Source organism: Lycorma delicatula, chromosome 6 (assembly GCF_047948215.1).
Source record: "Lycorma delicatula isolate Av1 chromosome 6, ASM4794821v1, whole genome shotgun sequence".
Lineage (NCBI taxonomy): Eukaryota > Metazoa > Arthropoda > Insecta > Hemiptera > Fulgoridae > Lycorma > Lycorma delicatula.
In genome coordinates, this window is record NC_134460.1 from 130,554,706 (window position 1) to 130,578,608 (window position 23,903).

Below are 23,903 nucleotides of genomic sequence, written 5' to 3' on the forward strand. Positions count from 1 at the left end.
TGTCAGTTTAGGTAGATTTTCTTTAAATTTTAAAACTAAGTTGGCATTCATATGTTGAGATTTTTAGATCCAAAGACATATGCTCTTGATTATCATTTGGTGCTGAAGTTACATATGGTTCTACAAAATTTACTGGTGTGTTTGAAGATTTTTTTATAATGTATAGTGATCTCATTCCCATATCACATTCAAGAGTGATATGTAAACAAACTAAGACAAACTCTCCCGTTTCATATGTTCTGTAATTAATAACCATAAAAAATACATGGTAGAAACTCTATCTACCCTTACAGTCCCTCCATATTAAGAGTTTTGAAGGCATAAAATGAACAGATTAAAGAAAATAAAAGTTAAAGAATAAAAATTAAAATGCAATTTGTCATTTTTATATTGTTCTTTTTCTTTATATTTGTAATCTTAAATTTTCATAGATACAATTGAAAACCTTATCTCTATTTCATATACCTCTAAAAAGAAATAAAATGGCAATATTTTATAATAAAAAGCATTAAAACCCATACAAATCATGAAACCTCAAACACAATTTTTCTTAGGTGGAAGATGAGAAATATTCTTCAATTCTTCAGGTTTCTGAAATAAAAATATGTAATTTCATATTAATTAAGGATAAGAGAGGAAACATTAAACGCAATAGGTACAGAATGACATGTATGTGCTCCTTCTATAGAGCATACAAGGTCATGATCTAGTTCATGAATAGATCATCATCAAGGTCATGAATTGGTGAGGGTGTTCATGTGTCAGTCAGAAGCAAACAGATGCATCATGTATTATAACAAATGAAAGAGGCTTATCATTACTATCACTCATCATTGGAGTGGAAAGACTTGATGAAATAATTTATGAAAAAATTTATTCGTTTCATTAGTTAAAGAATGTTACTTTATTAACTGTATAACTCCAAACTGAATTTGTAATTAACTTAGAAATAATTCTAGCTACCTTAAAAAAGCTTCTGTATAATTAGAATGCCATATAGTATTCAGAAGGAATGTGTTGCTATTTGAAAAATGAAAGAGATAGACAACATAAAGCAGCAAAAGTAAGCTAATTGATAATGGAAAAATAGAGAATTTTGAAGATACTGTTAAAAGCAAAATCATTGGTTGAAAGTAAGAGAGAGCTGATATTTGCAATAAGTAAAATATATGGACTGTAAATACATTGTGTTATGTTGAAGGAGGAGAAAAACAATATTTAGCTAAAATTGTTTGGAGAGAAAATTACATATGGGTTGAAAAGGAATACTGAGACAAAAGGACTGAAACTTGAATCCTAGCATCCTAACATGAATCGTAACACCAAAGGAAACTTTTCTTCACTCACCCCTATGAGGTTGAAAACTAATTATTCTAAACCAGCATCCATTACTCTAATTCCGGTCAAATTTTCCTAGAATGTTTAGTTTAATTACATTAATAATGTGCATAATCTTAAGCTTAGGAATTTCCAAGAGAGAGTTAAGTGGACTAAATTTATATTTTCTAAACATATGTACTTCTTGTAGCAGAAACTTGAAATTCAGCACATTTGATAACTCTGATATATTGTGACACACCTCAGGAACCATTCTCCTTAAAAGGTGGAGTTGGATTATTATGTACTTCATATTTTGTTGATAAAAACTACGATGTGGCTCTCAAAGTAATTCAATAAGATGTTGAAAAAGATTTGGACTACCGTACCTAACCACTCCTGAAATGGTTGTTAGTAGTCATACAAGAGAACTAAATGGTAATTATTTTAATCAATTTCTTTATAATTCTTACTGGAGGATGAGTCAATTTATTAAGAGATTGAAACCCAGAAAATTAATTAATTCAGAAGCTACATAAGATTCTAAATTGTGATAAAGCATTAAAAGTTTACAGTCTAATTCCATGCAGTAGATCTTTTGAAGGCTAACAAACAAAGAGATTATTACCAAAAAAGAAACACTCTGTTGCAGTGAGCAAATTATGAAACACAAATATTTAATTACGATTTATTTTATATTTATTTAATGGCTATGATATTTTTCCACTGGCAATATTTTGAATTTATTCCATAGCCTTTCATACATTAATGTCAGGAGCACTGCTGTTGAAATTAACAGTGAATGACATATTTGTGTATAAAAATAACCTTAAAAAAGTTACCAGTTAAACATACTTTGATTGTGTGTTTGTGTTGACAGTATATGATCGTCTTAGGGAAACTGTTAAAAACATTAATGTACCATATATAGTTCTTAACAGTCATTACAAAAGCTTCCGGAAGATTGGTACTACATAAAATGTATTGAGGTCAAACAGTGCTCACTGAAGGTGAAGATGTAATCATTATTGATAAATTAGTTTTTTGTTAGGGGTAGAGTTACCCATTTGATATTTTTACAATAAGATAATTTATTAAAGGGTATTTATATCACAGAGAAACTTTGTTTAAAAATTCAAGAATAACATTTCTCTTTTCGATTTAGCTGGGAGTTTGTAAACAGGCTCAAAGATGCTTTATCACATAGAATCTGCTAATCTGCTAAAATAAAAAGAGATGTCATGCATAAGTATTTCCTAAAACAATTAATAAATATTTTAATCATTTAAAGGAAACAGTTCAAATAGTTCCTTTCTGAAATGTCACAAACTATAACAAGACTAGCTTAAGTGCAACCTGGGATGCTAAAAAGTGATTGTTACATGCAGCAGAAAATAACCTGAGGAAGTCACGAATTCCTCAAATATCAATATGTTTGCAGTTCCTGCTGATGGGACTACAGTGCCACATAACACTGTATTAAATTTAAAGAACTGTATTAAATTTAAAGAAGTCATAGATAGAAAACAGTCCTCCCAAGATGCAATTGTATCCTCTCGTTTATTTGACAATATCAATTTTTTAAAATTGGGTACAGACTGCACGGCCAACTGTCGCCTTACACCCTTCGGCTACACAAACTTCATAACTGCGTTTTCTTCTTCATAAGAAGATTTTGTTAAGATGATCAACTTAAGCCTTCATCTTTCAATAAAATTAGCAAGATTATGCTCAGAAAGAGACTTTCTTTAATACTTTTGCCTTCACATTCAATGCAGCTTCTCAATGTAGTGTTGGACCTATGAAGAAAGCCTGCAGAGAAATCCTACTCAAATTGAAGATAGTACTAGGACATTTTATTCTGTTTATTTTAGAATAACTTACTAATATTTTATTGTATTTATTTTAGAAGAAAATGTTGTACCTAAATGAATCCTCCCTTGCTTTTTGAAAAACTTATGAAAGGTTTGGTTTAGAAAAACTGTGTAGAAAATGTCAAAGCTGGATTTAAAAATGCAGAATATTATTTTCTGGGATTCCACTGAATTCCATCAAAGTATTGGATTTATCATAAACTCCACACACAGGTCCTAATAATAATAAGAGTAACCATAACCAGGCTGTCTGTTCTGACACATTCATTTTTGGAAGCTTTGCTGTTAGAATGCAATACAGAGAGGAACCAATTGTTCTCTAAAGGAAGAAGATTTGAACATTCCACTTGGTAAAATTATAATTACAGATGACTTTTGTGATGATTATACAGAGATAAATGATGAAGGTGTAATCTCAGAGTGATTTTATGTTCTGATACTTCATAAAAAGAGTTTGGCAAAGAAAACAGCAGTAGACTGGTTAATTCTTGGGTAATTAATTAACATGCCTGAACTTTCAGTTCTTAAAGTTAGTGAATGAGTGATAGCTGTCTTCTATGCTGATGAAAAAGTAGCAACAAGCAGCAAAATAGCACTTAATTTTACAGGAAAATCACTAAAATCAACCAGAATGAGGGACAATTTACAGCTAAATTTGTAAGGTCTAAAGCAAATAGAAATCGCAATGGCTAAATATTTGGGTTTCCTGAAATTGAAGATGGTGAGATGATTTCAAAATAAACTAAAGTTTTGAAGAAGTTTGAAGCTCTCATAGATAAATTTTATATTTCTATTTTCTTACAGAGAAGGCAAGCAGAACAAAAAACATATATACCAGTGAAGATGTAAACACATGCTAGAAAATATTATGATAAAATAAACAAGAATGAAGAATAAACAAATAATTCTAACAAAGTAATTGGTAATGTATGTTAAATTTACATCCAGATATTGTAAACTCATATGAAACATGAAGAAAGTCCCATATGAATAAAAAGAGTAACTATGGAAAACTATGCACCCATGCATGATCGAAGTAAATCTTGAACAGAATAAGCATAATTCTCTGGTAACTGTTTATATTTAACTAACACATAGAACTGAAAATAAGATCATTTGGCATAGATGCTAATTAAAAATTATGAAAATGTATGTTTGGAATTTTCCTTTTAACCATCCTTAAAGTATTAAACCAGTAAAAGTGGTTTTGCACTTCTAATTTGTGTATTGAGAGTCCTGTAAACATTAAATATAAGTATCATGCAAGAAACAAGACCTTGACATTAGATAACTATTCATTAGCTCTGTTCATAGATCTGAATTTGCTGTATAAACTGTGTAATTTACAGAAATAAAGTAGTCTTTAAAACTGAATAGGATAAAGAAATATAATAGAGGGGGCATAAAGATTCTACATTTGCCCTCGCTAAGAACAGGTATTTCATTAGTTTCTATTGAATAAAACTGAACGTGTGAATGCATGTACTGTTAACTTCTTAATTACTTAATTAATTGACACAGAATCTGATACAGCTGTATAATATGAATAATTTACTTCAAATAAATAATTTATTTTGTGAATAATTTATTTTGGATTGTAAAACAGGGTTCTGTTAGAATAAAAAAAATCCAGAAAAACTGCTGGTGCTTCTTTTGTTGACATAATGCTTGGTTTGGATAGGAGTGAAATCCAATTTTTGCTGCAGATGACGTGAGACCAAACACAGATCTGAGTGAGAATTGCTTACAACTTCCTTACGAACCAAGCACAATGATGACACACCCTACAACTAAGTATTGGTTTCCTTTCCATCTCTCTTGAAACATGTTTTAGTTTCTTATTAGAATATGACTGTATTCCATCAAATAGTTGTTAGAGAGTTCTTGGAAATTTATTTTACTGTGTTGCTATATAATATTTACCGCTATTGAATGTTTACATTTTTTATTTGAATGTGAAAAGTAAAGTAATTTTTATAAAAAATGTAATGATATCTCCAACAAAGTGAAAATTTATTGGTAAAATAAATCCAAGGGCAATGAGGATGAAATAAAAAGATTGATGGAAATGTCTTAGTACAAAGCACATCTATTTTCTAAGTTAAAAGATTTTTAACATAAAAGTCAGTGATGAATGGACTTCAAGCTTATTGCCATAAATACACCCTAGCCATGCAAGATTAGCAATAAGCTAAATAATACTCCAGTTTCTATTTTACAAAATGTGTTGTATCTTTAGAGAAAATTAAATAACCCAGTGGTGCAAACTGGTATGTTTTTGGGAAAAGTAGTAATGCCTAGACATACTACACACTTTCAATACATGCCAAAATATTATCAGGACTTGAGTACAAGTGTACCTAGGTATTATTAACAGTTTCTTTTTTCAATGAACTCCAAGATTCAGTGAAAGGTAATACTACCATGCCTGCATTTAAACTATGATAATACTGGCTTCTTTCATGACTCAGGTAAATTTAAACTCATTTTTAAAAACAGGCTGCAAGTTTATTAAGCACATATTGAATCAAGCATATCTCTCATGTTTATAGCAACTGCTTATGGGAGGATGTTGCAGCATTATGTAATTTACAAGGCTACATAATTATATGACTTGTGGACTGAAGGTGGGGTTCCAGGTAGTTGCTAAAACCACTTATATCTGGATGGATGGGAATTGCTTTTTGGACTGGTGCCAGAGAGTTGTTCTGCCATACTGTCACTAATTTGAGGGGAAGAAACTAACAGTTGGAAAACCTAAGTTATCACTTATTTCAATCAGTCAAGATGTGTAAAGAAAATTAAATCAAAGTAAAATAGTTTATTAGTAATTGAAAAAAAAAAACAGTCGTCTTATTGAGCCAAGGTATTCGAAGACAATGTTATTAACTATTATCATAGATAGACATAATGCAACCTAAATTGAGCTTTAGAACAAAGTACAAAGGCAACAAAAAAGTTAATTTTCTTGATCTCAACTCACAAAAATTAACCGACAGAAACACATTTTCAAAATGTACAGAAAATAAGTAATGATAGACACTTTCATTTCACATAACAGTAACTTCACATAAAGTATCTGGTTTTAGAAGTACGATCTATAGACTACTCAATTCACACATCACCTGACAACCATATAGAAGAACTCAACACCTAGTATACAAAAATGAATATAATAACATAATCATTTACAAAGTTTAAAAAAAAAAATAAAAACAAAAAAAATCATAATCATAATAATAAAAAATACATAGAGAACTTGAAGAAAATAGCTTGTAAATTTTTAAAAGATCTGGTTACAATGTAGCCTTCAAACAAATAAACAAATCATTATACACAGAATATGATCAACAACTAAGCATTATGCCCATGAAATATTAAAAAAAACTGTACTAATTGCACAATATTCTACATTGGTCAAGTGGTATGCAATTTTAATCAAAGATACAATGAATTCTGTGAATACTACTCAACACAGAGTCAACATCTGCAAACCACCACAGACACAAATAAAAAATCCATCTACAATGACAATAATCTCAATATTCTATACTTATTAAAAAGAAACCAAATCTTAACATACCTGAAGTTTATGAAATATATAAATAAATATAACACACACCAAAAATATAAAAATTACTAAATTTATGTATTCATACCACACACTCTTCAGCTACATTCTAAATATTGGTTTGCATAATTAAAAAAGAACTGCTTGCAAAAACATCAGCTAATGTCAGTGTGATAACACAAAGGGTGATCGCAAAGAAAACATTTTAAAGTAAAGGAATATTTGATTGCACAATCTGTTCTGCTTTGTTATTGGAATAAATACAAATTTTATACTGAAAGCAGTTAGGAATTAAATTATAGGAATTAGTAAATAGCATAAGTAAACAAATAATTACAAAGAATCATTTCAACGTAAGAGAATAGAGTTGTTTACATAAATAAAGTAGTCATTAGACTAAATAAAATAGTCAATATATTTGAGAAACTAGTAACAAGTTCCCTATTTAAAAAATGATCAGTGGCTACAAAAATAGTCAACCCAACATACTGATATCAAATCACAGTGCCTTCTTACACCTTATTGAATCTCCAACACAATGCATTCAACAAATCTACTGTACTTAAGATCTTACTACAGAATGGTTAATAAGTGATCTAGATATGAATATATGACTGTGATATATGATACAAACCTATATGATACAAATATGCTACTCATCACTTAGGCTTCTTTTAGCCCAGGAATAATTTAACAATATTCAGTTTAAATTTTTATCTCACAGCATGTTCTTATTTACATAATACATTTTACTGCTGCAGTATGAAAATGTTTGTTAAAATAGTGTCTGCTTTTGTACAATCAGATGACATATTTTAATTATTTTGGTTACTAATCCATACCATTTGATAATTAATATTTCTTGAATTAACAATTCCTCTTTATTTTTTTATACTCTACACTAGTAAGTTAACCTCTTTTAAATTAACAGATTTTTTAAATTCCTTTTCATTTTATATTTATTTCTTAAAATAGTTATTTTTCATTCAAATGTTGTAGATACATATTATATGGTGAGGTTGATAGTAACAAAAAATTAAAGACTTAACAAAAAACATTTTTTTAAAGCAAATATTTTTATTGCAGAAAATGGAGCTAATTAAAATTTAAAGAAGGTTCCTCTGATAAAATATCTTTTTCTACAAAGAAATAAAAAGAAAACCTTACTTTGAAGCCAATTTTTTGTCAATGTTCTCCATCCAACGCTTCTTTCTAAATCTGGAAATAAAACGCTGTGTAGAAAGAGTTCTCAGAATATTTAATCCATTGTTTTATTAAAAAAAAACTCTCACTTTAAAATATATAAAACAATACTCACCCTATCAGTAAACTGATTAACACCTTGTATATAAGAAGTTTTTCCTTCACTATATAATTTATTGTGTTTTTTTATTTCTTCAACTTTTTTATTAAAAATTTTATGACGTTCAGCATCCTCTTCTGGTGTATAATGTTTATTATATTTTTTCTGAAAAAAAATTAAATGCATTAAACATACATAAATATTCTGTTAAATATAGAAGTACATATAATTAATTATATTTATTTATAACTTTTTTCATTAATATATATTTATAAAAGATATAATAAATGTTAAAATTTCTTCTTTAATGTTTTTCTTTGATCATTTTATCTTTTTTTATGGATCTACAAAAATGTTATTTGAAAATAATTTTCAAATATCTTACAAAATAAATATAAATATATAATAATGATAAATCATATATGATATATGCATTTACATTGTTTACTATGTTTATGTATAGTTCTTATTTACAGGCGCTAAACAATGATTATCAGCCCAGTTAAGTAACTTGAAAACTAGTTCTGACTTTTTAAAGGGACCTCATAAGATGATATTATATTTGTGGTGGGAATATATTTAGTCATAATAAATTAAAATTTTATAATGTTAGCAAGCTTATCAATTTATTAAGATATATTAAAGCAAAACAATTGGCTTGATTTCGTTGCAGTTTGATCATCCCACAAAAATCTGTCATTTAACGACCAGAAATTTCAAACTACGGGAAACAGATATACCACCACTATGATTAATAGTAATTTTAACAACATGATTATCAATATTATATATACCCAAGAACCACAATGCAACTATTTTATCCATATTCAAAATTGAATAGTTACAATCAAACCAGTGAATAATTTTTTAAAGATAAATTTTTTTAACTGGCTTCAACACAATGCATCTTCAAAATAATTTAAAAGTTATGTTTTTTGATGAGAGCATTTATTTTTACACCATTCCTTACAAACGAATATGTTGTTATACCTTATATTAGACCATGACATCATTTTTTATAAACAAACATTTTTTATGTGTTACTTTTTTATTTTTCTGCAAAATACTTTTCACTGCTATTATAAGGAACACAAAATTTTAATTAAGTGTTCCCACTTACAAGTTTCCAAGAGAATTTATTAAAATTTTATCCTATTGATTGCACCTAAATGTAAGTTGGTTAAACCATAAAGACTTAAGATAAAGATGATGTTTAACCCCCCTGATTTCACAATCTTAGAGTTAAATGTATTCTTCAGATTATGTTAATGATTTATTATAATAATGACTTATTTACAAATCAAGAGTATAAATTAAACATGAATATGAATTTTTAGAGCTGTTTCTGGAATTATTATACCATACAATTATTGAAAGTCTGTGACATTTTACATTTACCAACTGGTTTAGGTTTAAAGAAATTAAACACAGAATTTATCTACAAATTGCTAAAAAAAAAAATATTTTTAAAAAACTTACTTTGTAATTCTCCCAGTTATATTCTGATTCATCTGGAAGTTTTTCTTTACATAAATTGCCACATCTTTCTAAAGGGGAAGCTATTAATATTGTTAAATTAGACATCTGATAATAAATACAAGATATAAGTATAAAAAAATAATACATTTCTGACATAGGTGAAACAAAAGAAAATATCTTCAATCTTAAATATTATAATCACAATATTTAATGATAACGTAATAATTGAGTACTGCATAATTTACAATGAATATTATGTTACATTTTCCTCAAAATATTTTTCTTTATTATTGTAAAGAATTCAAAATTATGTAAGAGATATTTTATATTTTATAATTGTTAATTTATTCCTAAATTACAATCAGAATCACTATTTTTTAATTAACTAAAAGAGAAATACTTTTGCAAGCTTTACACTGTAATTCTTCCAGCTACAATCTGACTCGTCAGGATGTTTTAATTCTAATGAAATGTCACATTTTTCTAAGGATGAATGTAAACACAAAAAATTAGTTTTCTAAAAGATAATACAATAGATTAATGTTACCAGCTGTTACACAGATGAACTGAGGAAAATTGTCTTCTTCAAAAAATAATTATCATATATAAAACTTATCAACACTGAAACTTAAATTAAAATGAAAAACAATGAATTCCTACAGTATATAATTATTAATTAGTAAAAAGAATAAACTTATAAATGATAAAATTCCAATCCACTGTTACAATGAAATATATTAAAAGAATGAGATTAACTAATACATAACAGATAAAAAGAGTAACACTTCCAGTAAGTCTTGTAGTATTTTTGTAACATTCTTTTTAATTTTTATGGTTGCAATCAGAATTGCAGTTAAAAAAAAAAAACAAAATAAAAATAATTTTTGTTAGCAGTATTTAAAATATACCTTTGATACTGTTATTATTAAAATCCAAACAGATCAATTTATAGAGACATTTTCGTAATCAATCGCTACGCAGTGAAACCACTTTGGTTGCACTCTAACTCAATAAAAGGCATAATATTGATAAATATTATGCCTTAAATATTATCAATATTGATATTGAAAAATACCAAGTAGAAAGTTAGGAGAAATTCAAGCTGTATTGACTTAATAATGGCATTATCTTCTTCCTTTAACAAGAAGGACCTGAGGTTAGTTGTTGGACTCGCTGAGCCCATCAGTAAATTATATGTCTTCAAACTGGCTATCTCTGTGGTGGATTGGTAGCATCTCTGACTTTTATCCAGAGGTCCTGGGTTCAAATCCCAGTCAGGCATGGCACTTTTAATATGCTAAAAATTTACAGTTTCATTTCCCACGTATGCTGTAGGTAAATGATTAAAAATCTTCCACTTCAACTGCTTTACTAAAGTCTTGAGCCACCTTTAGAAGGTTTTGCATTGTTTTTTAACAAAAATATCCTTCATGGAACATCTCACATTTTTCTTTTTTTTACTTGGCCTCCAATGCTCTTTAGCATTTTACAATAAACATCTAATGTCCTTTTGGTTCAGTTTCAATAAATTTTGTTAATGCGGTTCCCAAACATTGGAGCCACATTATTTCATCATTTAATAATGCTTTTTTGATTATTTTTGCCTTAGCAGTTAAGTGAATATGTACACATTGCTTAGGCTGTTCCTTGGTCCCTGCCCTAACGAAAACGACCTGAATACTGTCTAAATTACATTGCAGAAGGAAAATCAGGATATTCATTCCCCATTTTATTATACTCCTTAAGGGGTATTGAGGCTACTATGATTATTGTTTAAGTATTTTACACAAATTCCTTTGGAACCAATAAAAAATTCAGGAAACCTGAATGTCAAAATTTAATAGACTTACCCTTGAAATCTGTAGAATAAATTTGAAACTCAAGATATAGTTAAGCAATGTTTATTGTGCTCAATTTTTCAACTTCTTGAGCAAATTCATAAGTCACAATTAAATGCCTATCTCTGTCGGGAAGTGGTAGTACCCAAACTTTCATTCGGAGGTCCTGGTTAGGTATGGCATTTTTCATATGCTACAAAATTTCCATTTCATATTCTGATGTGCAAGCTTCCAGCTATATGGTGGATTAATCATCCAAAAAAAGACCTTTCCATCCCTTATCACAAAAATCTGATTGCTCCTATTCAAATTTCTATCACCAGTTTTTCACTGTGCTTTTACTTATTTATTCCCATCACAACTATTAATGGATTTTAGTAGGAGATTCATCTGCCAATGGGTTTATAGTGAGGTTACTGTCAACTATTACACATGCACATCGTTATAGCAACAGGTTTACTTCCAAACAGTCAATGAGAATTCAGTTTTGGAGTATCCCTGTACTATTAGAATGTAAAAAAGAAAATTAATTAAATCATGCTCAGCTATTCCCCATCTGAAAAGAATAGTAGTCAGAACAAATGTTTTATAAGAGCATAAAAATTTACGATGTAAAATATATAAATTAAATTAATAAATCTAGAACCACATTGTTTATTTTATAAGAGAAATGAATGTATACCAGAGTGGTAAAATGATGCATTTTACATATCACATTAAACTCTAAATCAACATTTTTCTATTGCATTGTAACATTTACAAACCATTCAGGATAGAAAACATTTCAGTTAAAAGCTTATTAAAATACAACTTAAAATTAATTAAGTAAAAATTAGATAACATTTGAAAAGTAGTATAACGATAATGTTGAAGGCAAATCAAATAAATTTTTGAGGATGAATTACTTCTGAATTACACCCATGCTAGAACAGAAATTAAAGTTATATTTGAATGGTTTACTTAAAAGTTTGTAAATAAGAAGTAAATATTAAAAAAAATTAAAAAATGACTGCCAACAAAAACATTACGCTTAATGTAGGATAATTTCTAACATAAGATAATTAAAGAGCATGCAGGTGTCAATTTTGTATATAGTATTTATGTATAGTAAAATTTTTTTAAATTTTTTAAATTTGTTTAATATGTATATACACACACACATGTTTTTATATAACTTATAGCACTTCCCGTAATGTAAGGATTCCAATGTGGGGGGGTTATGCACTTAAATTGGTTCAGCCACTGAGCTGCTATGGTGGAACAAAGAAACATACGTACACCCTAAATACATTACATACCTTTTTGGGGAGTTGTGTAATAATACATCTAACAGAAATATGGAATTATTTATATACAAATTGCATCCTTGTGTATAAGATCATGTGTGGCACACCCAGTTAAAAATTAGCTACATATTATCAAAACTACTTCTGAATTAAGCAAACACTACAAGGTAAATAATATTTACTCAGAAAGTGTGTATTATTTATAGTACCAACAAATTGAAGTTCATATTCGTAGAGGACAGCAGTACTGTTGTTCTGTTTGGCTATAGACAGAGATAGAGATATAACACAACAGTACCGCCTGGGCTTAGTCCTTTTTTTTCAGTTTAGCCTCTGGAGCCACCATAAAGTATTACTTCAGAGGATGAATGAGAAAGATATGTATGAATGTAAATAAAGTGTAGTTTTATACAGTCTCAAATTAACCATTCCTGAGATGTGTGGTTAATTGAAACCCAACCATGAATGTAAATAAAGTGTAGTTTTATATTGTCTCAAATCAACCATTCCTGAGATGTGTGGTTAATTGAAACCCAACCACCAAAGAACACCGGTATCCACGATCTAGTATTCAAAATCTGTATAAAAGTAACTGCCTTTACTAGGATTTCAACCTTAGAACTCTTGACTTCAAAATCAGCTGATTTGTGATGACGAGTTCACCACCAGACCAACTGGGTAGGTGGGCTTAGTCCTGCTGAACAAAGTGACATACTTGTCAATTTGTTCTAAACAAGAAATGTTGTCCATTAAAGAGAGATTGCTGTATTTTTTGGAAACTGTAGTTTCTTTCTGATTACAGTAATAACCAATTAAAAATACTGTATTTATAATGAAATACATTTAACCTGCAATTAATTACAATAATTTAATTAAGTAAATGTTTTCATTAAGACGGTATCATAGTTCACAGCATTCTAATCTGATGTGATAATTTGGACATATAGGTTATGTTATTACAACAAATTGGATACAGCTGCAGAATAAAAAATAAAATACAGTAATATGTTTTTATTAATTTATTAAATAATTAAACATTCAATACAATAAATCCTAACCAGTTTCATCTGCACTTTCCATAGAACTATCTTCTGTGATAGGTCAATAACTCTCAATTTCTAAGCTTGACTCAGTTTCACTTCCAGCAGAATTAATATTTCCCAATCTTTTTTGTACTAATGGTTGAAAATTCTGGCAAAATATGTAATTTTGCCAGAATTTCCAACATTAATTTCAATATTGTTCATGAAAAATCACACACACACATCTTTATTGTTCATGAAAAATCACACACATGCGCACACGTGCACACACACACACATGCACACATGTAGATGTACATACATGTTTATTAGATATAAAAAAATTAAAAAAAAATTACATAAATTTTAACTAATTGTGTACTATTACTCATCATCACAAAACAGACATAAAGAGCTACTATCTATCCCAGATGACAGCCCCTTTGAATAAGAGTTTCAAATACATTAACTCAACAGAATAAAAATAAAATAAAATGAAACAAATTAAAAGTAAAACAATTTATTTTTATTTTTTACTATTTACAATCTTAAAATAATCAAACAATTTAGCGGTTAATCATAAGCTTCTAAGAAATTAAGAAATGTTTTTTTTTTTTTAATTGAAAGAGGTAAAATAAAGGATTGTATTCATGGTTCTTTTGATAGTCAATGTTTCTTTGTACGTAAACCAGTCAAATGTTTCAATTCTTCAGGTTTCTGAAAGAAAAACATACTGTATTATATTAATTATAAAAGACAGGAGAAATAAAGAGTAAGAGTAGTAAGTCAGCTTATCTTTCATCAATTTCCTACTAACTTGAAGTCAATGAGCTAGTTAATTAAAAGACTATAATCACAATTACAATGTTTCCTGCACAGAAAGAATAATACATTTCATAGTTAGATAAAACACTCTTCTTAGTGTACAGATTGGACAACGTAGTCTGAAAACTGTTTGTTAAAAAATCCTATTATGTGTACAAATAATTAATTTCCAATTTAAACCAAGTTTAACATAGTTAAAAAATAAATATATATTTGGCTTTTATGGAAGTGAAACTTGGACAATCGGAGTATCTGAGAAGAAAAGATTAGAAGCTTTTGAAATGTGGTGCTATAGGAGAATGTTAAAAATCAGATGGGTGGATAAAGTGACAAATGAAGAGGGGTATTGCGGCAAATAGATGAAGAAAGAAGCATTTGGAAAAATATAGTTAAAAGAAGAGACAGACTTATAGGCCACATACTAAGGCATCCTGGAATAGTCGCTTTAATATTGGAAGGACAGGTAGAAGGGAAAAATTGTGTAGGCAGGCCACCTTTGGAGTATGTAAAACAAATTGTTAGGGATGTAGGGTGTAGAGGGTATACTGAAATGAAACGACTAGCACTAGATAGGGAATCTTGGAGAGCTGCATCAAACCAGTCAAATAACTGAAGACAAAAAAAAAATTTGGCTTTTAAAAATTGAAAAGGATTTAAACTAATGAAAATTTTATAATTTACTCATAACTTAAAAAAATATATATTTTAACACACCAAAAACTTTATATAATATAGTCAGCAACAGTGAAACATAAATATTCTCATGTGTGTATGTGTATGTATGTATGTACATGTGTGTGTGTGTGTGTGTGTGTTTATATATATATATATATATATATATATATATATATATATATATATATATATTTATGTTTTATTATTATGAATAATGTAACATATAAAACTAGTGTCCTAAAATATCAAAGATTCTAAAATTACTTTTCCAAATGATATGTCCCATGTTCTATATTATGGTTAATTATATGTTCTGTTGGATGTATCCACCCATTACAGTGTGTGATGTCCTGTATATTATTATACTGCATTTGCTGTAGCATCCTTAACATTGAATAAGGTAATACTACTGTCTCTCACATAAGGTTTTTTACTCTACATTAAATAAGACAAATTTGCTTTCAGTCATTATAAACTATATGAGTAAAATAATGTATACCAATACTTCATGTATACCATTACTAATATCTACCTTTAATGGTTTCATATTAGTAATGCAATATATTTTATTATCTAATGAATTTTATATTTCTAATGATTTCTTTTAAATCTTTGATGGAAGGTAAATCATTGTTGTGTAGTAAAACCTACTACTGGATGTTGTGGCACACCTACTAAAACTATTACAAATTGGTACCAATAATTATAGTAATATTTCTACATATTATTTTAGAATATTTTATTCAGAAAATAATCTAAACCAAATCATATTTAACTGTTACACATATTTTTCTCTATAATTTCTGAGTAAAATTTACTGCAGTTTAACAAAAAAAAGGCATCTAAGTTTGAGGTGTTACAATTTTTTCAAGCTGTTTAATTACCATTATAAATAAACAGCTGTTTAATCTTATAAATCAAACATAACAAAACATCATATAACGAATGATATATCATATTATTTTTGAATATTTTTAATTATTGATAGTAGATTATTGATATATATTCTAACCTAGTAATGAATACTGAGGGACTCTAGCCTGTGCAGTTTCTTCTGGATTCATATTTGTTCCTACACATTACTTCCTGCCACAGGAAATGATTTAAATCAATAATGTAAAACTAATATACATATTATCTCTGATTTCTAGGAAAAGAGTTTGAAATACACATAATCAAAAGCTTTACTAACAGCTTTAAGAACAATGTCTTCATAAAACTCTACCACTACCTATTGCTTCCATAACAATTATCACCTTTTCTATAAAAGTTACTAAGGTGCTACTTTTCATAGATTGTCTGAACCTGTGTATCTCTGCAAGTAAAATATTATTTCCTCACAAATGAAATTTTAACTTATTCAATAATGAAAATAATATAATCTATTCAATGGTCCAAGTATGCTGCAAATGGAACTTAACAAGATAATTCCCCAAAAAATTAAATTGATTTCACATAAATATTAATGGCAAACAACAAGTTTAAATTATCCAAATTTTTGCAATAATTTTTTACTAATTTTTCCTTGTCATTCTGTAGACAGAAATTCTGTGAATGTTCGTTTTCAGCCAAACAACTGATGTATCACCAAACTGAATGAAATATGCCAGCAACACATACAGTAAAAAAATGGTTCCTGATAACTCATAAAGCCCCTTGTTATTTAACTTTTGTGACTGTATGAAAACTCACATATAAGTTCTATTAGTCTGAATAAGTAAAGTTAGGCTTGCCATACGTCCCAGAATTAGCCCAGACAGTCCTGGTTTTTTAGTGTTGTCCAGGGTTGCAAAAATAACCGGGGTTTGAGAATTTTATGACTGGCAAGGATTTTTTTTAATTTTAGACCTACATGTTTAACATCAAGTTTTAAAAATTCTCTTACGGCTGTATATCTCTCAGCCGACCTTGGAGCAAGCGCTGATGTCGATTTTCACAGAGGCGTGGTTACCGGTCTCACCACAACTTTTTACTTAGTCATTTTGGCAACACAACAGGGGCAGTGTGTTTATATTATTTTAGAGTGTAAAATAACTCGTCTACACATTTTTGATTATTTTATCCTTATTCATTTTTTGTCTCATTGTTTAGCAATGGGCATAGGTAAATGTGTGTTTAATGTTAACCTGCAACAGGAATATAAATTTTTGAAATTGTGTAATGATAGAAACAATGAACATGTTTATTGCACACTATGTACTGGAGAATTTTCTGTTGCACATAAAGTAAAGGGTGATATTCAAGACCACATGAAAACAGCTAACCATAGGAGTGCTATTAATGCTATTGCTACAGCAAACATAAGAGATTTTTTTATAGCTAAAGATGGAAAAACAATAACAGTGATCTGGAGTGTGCTGCTAAACAAGCTGAATTTTCATACCACACTGGTAGACACGAACTCAGTTTCAAAATGTCAGACTGCACATCTAAACTGGTTAAAAAGTTATATGACCCAAAATTTTCATCTGCTGGAACCAAAACCAATGCAATTATTGTTAACGTTATTTCGCATTTATATTTAATAATGTGTTGCGTTCTTTGGAAAACATTAATTATGTAACAGTAACGATGGATAGCTCAAACAGAAGTGAAGTAAAACTTGTTCTGATTGTTGTAAGATATTTCAGTCTGAAGGAGGGAATTCAAGTTAAATTTTTAAATTTTGATGAAGTGTCAGGTGAAACTGCTCAAATTTTGACTCAGTATCTTTTACAGTGTGTGAAAAAATACAAACTTGAAGAAAACTTGGTTTATTATACAGTTGATAACACTAAAAGTAATTTTGGTGGTGTGAAAAGAAACATGAATGAAAATGTGTTCAGAAAAGTTCAAAGTGATTTAGATAGACCTATTTTAGGAATTGGGTGTTCAGCTCACACTGTTCACAATTCAGTACAAACAGCATGTGATTCTCTACCCCTGGACATAGAAGTTGTTGTTATAAAAATTTATAAATATTTTCACTTATATACATTAAGAGAAACGAAACTTAAATAGTTCTGTGAATCTGTGGAAACAGATTACAAAAAATTATTATCTCATAGCAGCAAAGGTTCCTTAATTTGTTACCTGCAATACAAAGAATTCTTTCTATTTTTGAAGGCCTAAAATCATACTTCTTATCTTGTGACAAATGCCCAAAATTATTATTTGATTTTTTGAAAATCTAGAAAGTGAACTGTTTTTGAAATTTTTGTATGGTACTCTACAGTTATTTAATAATGTAGTTCTGAAATTGGAAGCTAATTCTATCACAGCAACAGAAACATTTCAGACATATTCTGAATTAATTTGTCAACTTCAGATAAGAAAAACCCACAAATTTATACCATCTTCTGCCAAAGAATGCACTCTACAAGAAAATAATGATATTCAGGAACAAAAATTCTTCTCAAGCATAGACAACTTTTATAATTCAATTATACTTAAAGTTGTGGAGAACCAGTTTTGGTAAAGTTAGTAAGTTTCAGTGAATAAATTTACGAACTGAAATTGCCTTATTCGATTTAGAAGAAAGTGTACAGGTGCACAATGAAATTATAAAAGATTCCATAAATGTTGATGACCTATTTGATGAACATACATTGCTGAACCAGGTAATTCAAAACCAAAGGGTAGGTTGTGGTTCAAGTTCTGAAAAAGTATCAGATACTACTGAAAAGAAATGGAAAGCAATTTTTAAGGTGTTTCTAAAGACTGATATTTCATGTTGCAATATTTCTAAAATGGTTGAGTTTATGATGTCTTTGCATGGGATATTTGCTTCAGCTGAGAGAGTTTTTTCAATTATGGGGAACATTTGGTCTGCAGAAAGGGGTAGACTTTCAGTATCTACTGTTAAGCATCTGCTAAATGTAAAAATTAATTCAAAACTTTTTTGTTGTGAATTTTATGACATAATTAGAACAAACAAACCATTTCTTAAAAATAATCATGTCTAGTGAAAAATACAACTGAATAAATAAAGTTTAATGTTTCAGCAAACTGTTAACATTTTTAAGTAATTTCAGAAATATGTCCTGGGATAGAACCAAAAAAATAAGGTAAGCCTAATAAAGTAACATTAAATATTAGTTGCATTATTAAATACTTACTCTATCAGTAAACTGATTAACACCTTGAATATATGTTTCTGTTCCTTCACTATATTTTTTATTATGTTCTTTTATTATCTTAACATTTTCAATAAAAATGTTATGACGTTCTGCTTCCTCATTTGGTTCAACATAATTTCTATTAAAATTTTTCTGAAACAATTTAAATGAATGTAACATTCATAATAAATATTTATAGAAAATAATTTATTGAATACTTCAAATTACTTAACTATAGTGCTGCTGTCTTATATTCTGTTTCCTTTCTTTCTTTTTTCCTGTTTAGCCTCCGGTAACTACCGTTTAGATAATTCTTCAGAGGATGAATGAGGATGATATGTATGAGTGTAAATGAAGTGTAGTCTTGTACATTCTCAGTTCCACCATTCTTGAGATGTGTGGTTAATTGAAACCCAACCACCAAAGAACACCGGTATCCACGATCTAGTATTCAAATCCGTGTAAAAATAAGTGGCTTTACTAGGACTTGAACGCTGTATAACTCTCGACTTCCAAATCAGCTGATTTGGGAAGACGTGTTAACCACTAGACCAACCCGGTGGGTTTATATTCTGTTTCCGAGACTGCAAATATTACACCAAATACTTCACTGATTTAATATATTTTTAAAACTAATAAAAGTTAAGCAATTTTAAATAACAATAGTAAACAGTAAACTTGATAACTCTTGTCTTGTCTCATTAACTTTTTCATGTTTGATTAGAAAGTGCTTTTTATTAATCTTTTTATTTTATTTATTTTTGAATTTTTTTACTAATAGTATAATATATTATTCAATTTATAAATAACAATTTTGATTAATTTTCTTGAATGAGCGTAGCAAAACTTGAATTAAATTTTAAAAAATTAAATTAACTAACAGTTTGTCTGAACTAATTATCATTTTCAAATTTTAATTTTTCATTAATTATGATATTAATTGTAATAGCAATATATTATTCTTTTTCAAGAATGTTAGATTTTAATTTTTAAACTTTGTATCTTCAAATTCTGAAACAATGAGTCTATATATTTTTATTTTATTTATTTATTTTCTTGTTTCAATGTAATTGCTACTCCACCTACTTGTACTGGTCTGGTGGCTACCTTGTCACAAAACAATTGTTTAACAGCTGATTTTCAAAGTTGAAGGTTCTGAGGTTCAAATCCTAGTAAAAGTTAATTGCTTTTATACAGATTTGAGTACTAGACAGTGGTTACCAGTGTAATTTGGTGGTTGAGATTCAATTAACCACACATCTCAGTAATGGTTTGCATGAGTCTGTACACTTCATTTCTCTACACCTCATTTACATGTCATACATATAATATATCATCCTCATCTCCTGGGGTGCGGGAAGTTACTTATTGTTCACTAGTTGAACAGATTGCAACGTATACATTAGGAAAGAAAAAAATGTAATCACTGTAATTATATTTTACTCATTATTTTTATAAACTTGCAAGCACTTTAGGAAAATGTTTTAAAGACTCTCTATCGTACCTATGTAATTTTTTTTTGTTTCTTTTTTTTACCACACTTTATTTTACATACATCTGAAGAATTTGTTCACAGAAGGGCTTGTTTATATGCTACAGCTGAAAAATGTAGAACTGAATAATCACTTAAATTGATTTAGAAAATTATTTTCTGGTCAATATGACATTGTTCTGAAATCAACAAATAATTTTATTTTTATGTCCCACAACAAAAAGAAAACTAAACTCATTACAAAGAATACATAACTTAAAATAAAATAAGCAACTATAGGTTTTTATCAAACAACTTACAGAAATTTTAATCAAAAGTAAACAAATAAATACAGTAAATAATAGACTAATTAACATGCAATATTCTGCAATAGATTTATAACACATGCAATGTTCATAACACAATAAACAGTAAATGTACTAAAATTTAAACTTTGGTAAACAAGGCAGAAATAAACAATAAAAATGCAGTAAAACTCATGAAAAAAATTAGGAGATCAAATAGAAAAGCTTATTTATTTACATATTACCATTATGTAAATACAAATAAGATAAGTGAAAAGTAAATTAATGACTTTTAGTAAAAAAATTATATATGTAGTTGTAATTACAAAGTTCTCCCAGGATTTTCATCACCTACTCTACTCGTGAAAATAATGGAAAACGTTTGTATAAACATATGTCCTAAAATGCTTTGTTTGTGAGTTATGGATAGTGTAACATTTCGCTCGTTTTTCAGCTACTCTGTGATATGAGGTCGTACTGAAATTTTTAGGACATTAATTAAGAAACAAAACTAGTGATTTCTTATGATTTTGACCCAAAAAAAAATTGAATAAAATAGGTTTCAGAACCATATCTATAGTAGTTTTTGAGAAATCTAAGATGAAAACCAATAAATTGAGGTAAAAAATTCTGTTTTTTATGTCTGATGTAAAATAACTTTGTTAAGTGAGTAATAAACAGATAAAACGTTTAGAGAATTTAATTCTGAAAAAAATGGTATAAGATAAGTTGAACAAAACTACAAAAAGTTAAAAAAATTCCAGTTTTATTTAGTAATAGTTCACTATAACACTTGTCAGAAAAATACTTATTTAATATACACAAAAACCAAATTCTTTTTTGATGATTTGAAAATTTTGTAAAACCAAATTTACTGTTAAAAAATTAAAAAAACAAAAATACACAGAAATTGTAAAAAAATCAGTGGGGCTGCGTCAAGGGGCATGCATGGCTGTTGGTTTAATATGAAATGTTACAGACCTTGGATGAAGTTCCTCGAAGAGTTAAATGGGAGAGCCGCCATCATATTTTTTTAACAAAACTGAAAGTTTGCAATGGAAAATTTTAATTCCTTCATTTGACAAACTTACAAATGATGAAATGAGAACTTACTTTCTTGAAATGAAAAGTGTGTTACATTTGAATTATGTCTGTGATACAATCACTTATTTATAAAACTGACCACATCTTTAATACAAATCAACATTATAAATAACACAACATAATAATAATAAAAAACATAAAACAACAGTACACAAAATCCACAGGCACAATCCAAACTCAATGCAACCACATTCTAAGTATGTTCTAATTAAAAAAAGGCCAGCAATAACAGCAGCTGATGCCAGAGTGAAATAAGCAGTGATCAATGAAGATGGTTGAAAGAGTAATTAAAAATATTTTTAAGTTATAGAAAACATTTTATTCACAGAATTGTTTTCAACTAATTATTTATAAAACTGTGGATTTAATAAAGGCTTTTTGATTATTTCCTTTAAAGGAATTTAATACTCTTTTATTAGAATTATAAAACAGTATAAATTCTAAAATTTATAGTAACAGTAATTCAAATTAATTGAATTTGGAAACTGTACTAATTCCATAATTTTCAGAGAAGTAACATTCTAAAAAACCAAATTGACTAAATTAAGTATTATGAATTTGGAAAATAGCTTCTGCCACTATATACTGATCGTATAGATTGCAAAAAATATATATTACGTGCATTTCAATTTCTTAATGAGTATTTACTCTAAAATATTAGAGTAGCCAGTCAATCAATTACAGAATCCATTTTCTAATTAACTAAATGAAAAACATTAAAATATATTTATTCATTAAAAGCTTACTTTGTAATTCTCCCAGTTATAATCAGCTTCATCTGGAACTTTTTCTACTGGTGAAGCCGTTGCAAGTGTTGGATTATATATTGAAAAAATAACAGAAAAACATATAAAATATAGTGCAAATAAAATACACCTTTCAGGCTTAGATGAAATAAAAGGAAACATTGTTATTCAGTGTTGTAATAAACAAATTACTTAGTTAAAAGATACTTCAGTACACTGATAATGCAAATGAACTGAGGAAAACTTTCTTCTACACGAATAAATAACCCACAGATAAAATTTACAAAACACTGATATAGTACCAGTTTTAAAAACTAGATACCAAGGGGAAAACCAAATTATCCAAGAAACAGATTAAATATACAGGTCAAATAATAAAGTTATATATGCTAGGATTTATGAGATCACAGTCCACTAGCCCAGATAAAATATGAATGCAATAACAAACACACACACGTGCGCACGCGCACATACAAACTAAGGTTAAATAAAATAAAGAATTTAAGTAATAAGAGTTATGAGATCATAGTCCACTACCCAGCAAAAAATATATAAATGCAATAACATTAATTCAAATGAAAACAGATAAAAAGAAATCAAAGATTTCCAAGAAGCCTTAGTTTTTTATTTATTTTTTAAACTTTATATATTGTAATAACTGAGATAGAAATTTAAAAGAAAATTAATAAAACAAAAAACAAAAATAAATTCTAGTGTAAAACAAGCATTTTAAATACTAACATGGTCTCAGTATGATTTTGTTATTATTATTGCCATGGTCAATCCAATGATGAAGCTACCACATTCCAACAACAACTACTAAAAAGTACATCAACTACTTTTATCTACATTAAAGTAGAGAAAATACAAATAGATAAAAGTAACTGGGTTCATTACACTGACCCACCGGGTTGATCTAATGGTGAACTCGTCAATGCAAATCAGCTGATTTTGAAGTCAAGAGTTCTAAGGTTCAAATTCTAGTAAAGG

At 28.3% G+C, this 23,903-nt stretch overlaps 2 protein-coding genes across 2 annotated transcripts; both read right to left on the reverse strand.

Annotated features, from left to right (window-relative positions):
- Window positions 1-361: 361 nt before the first annotated feature.
- Window positions 362-14,082, reverse strand: LOC142326932 (protein CTLA-2-alpha-like). The gene is made up of 4 exons (XM_075369662.1): window positions 14,050-14,082; window positions 9,545-9,649; window positions 8,081-8,230; window positions 362-591 (listed from the first exon to the last, which is right to left on the reverse strand). The coding sequence occupies exons 1-4, from the start codon at window positions 14,080-14,082 to the stop codon at window positions 535-537; spliced, it is 345 nt and encodes a 114-aa protein (XP_075225777.1). The 3' UTR covers window positions 362-534.
- Window positions 14,083-14,194: 112 nt separating this feature from the next.
- LOC142326223 (crustapain-like) lies at window positions 14,195-23,242 on the reverse strand. The gene is made up of 3 exons (XM_075368518.1): window positions 22,914-23,242; window positions 19,288-19,440; window positions 14,195-14,407 (listed from the first exon to the last, which is right to left on the reverse strand). The coding sequence occupies exons 1-3, from the start codon at window positions 23,073-23,075 to the stop codon at window positions 14,357-14,359; spliced, it is 366 nt and encodes a 121-aa protein (XP_075224633.1). The 5' UTR covers window positions 23,076-23,242; the 3' UTR covers window positions 14,195-14,356.
- Between the last annotated feature and the right edge of the window lie 661 nt (window positions 23,243-23,903).

What these genes read in the sequence shown, in the direction of transcription:
- LOC142326932 (XM_075369662.1), bottom strand. Translation starts at nt 14,082, where the DNA reads ATGAGTAATAGTACACAATTAGTTAAAATTTAT. An exon ending in ATAACTGGGAGAATTACAAA is followed by an intron (nt 8,231 to 9,544) that starts GTAAGTTTTTTA and finishes ATTTTTTTTCAG; the next exon opens with AAAAAATATAATAAACATTA. An exon ending in TTAATCAGTTTACTGATAGG is followed by an intron (nt 592 to 8,080) that starts GTGAGTATTGTT and finishes TTTTTATTTCAG; the next exon opens with AAACCTGAAGAATTGAAGAA.
- LOC142326223 (XM_075368518.1), bottom strand. Translation starts at nt 23,075, where the DNA reads ATGTTTCCTTTTATTTCATCTAAGCCTGAAAGGTGTATTTTATTTGCA. An exon ending in ATAACTGGGAGAATTACAAA is followed by an intron (nt 19,441 to 22,913) that starts GTAAGCTTTTAA and finishes AAATTGTTTCAG; the next exon opens with AAAAATTTTAATAGAAATTA. An exon ending in TTAATCAGTTTACTGATAGA is followed by an intron (nt 14,408 to 19,287) that starts GTAAGTATTTAA and finishes TTTTTCTTTCAG; the next exon opens with AAACCTGAAGAATTGAAACA.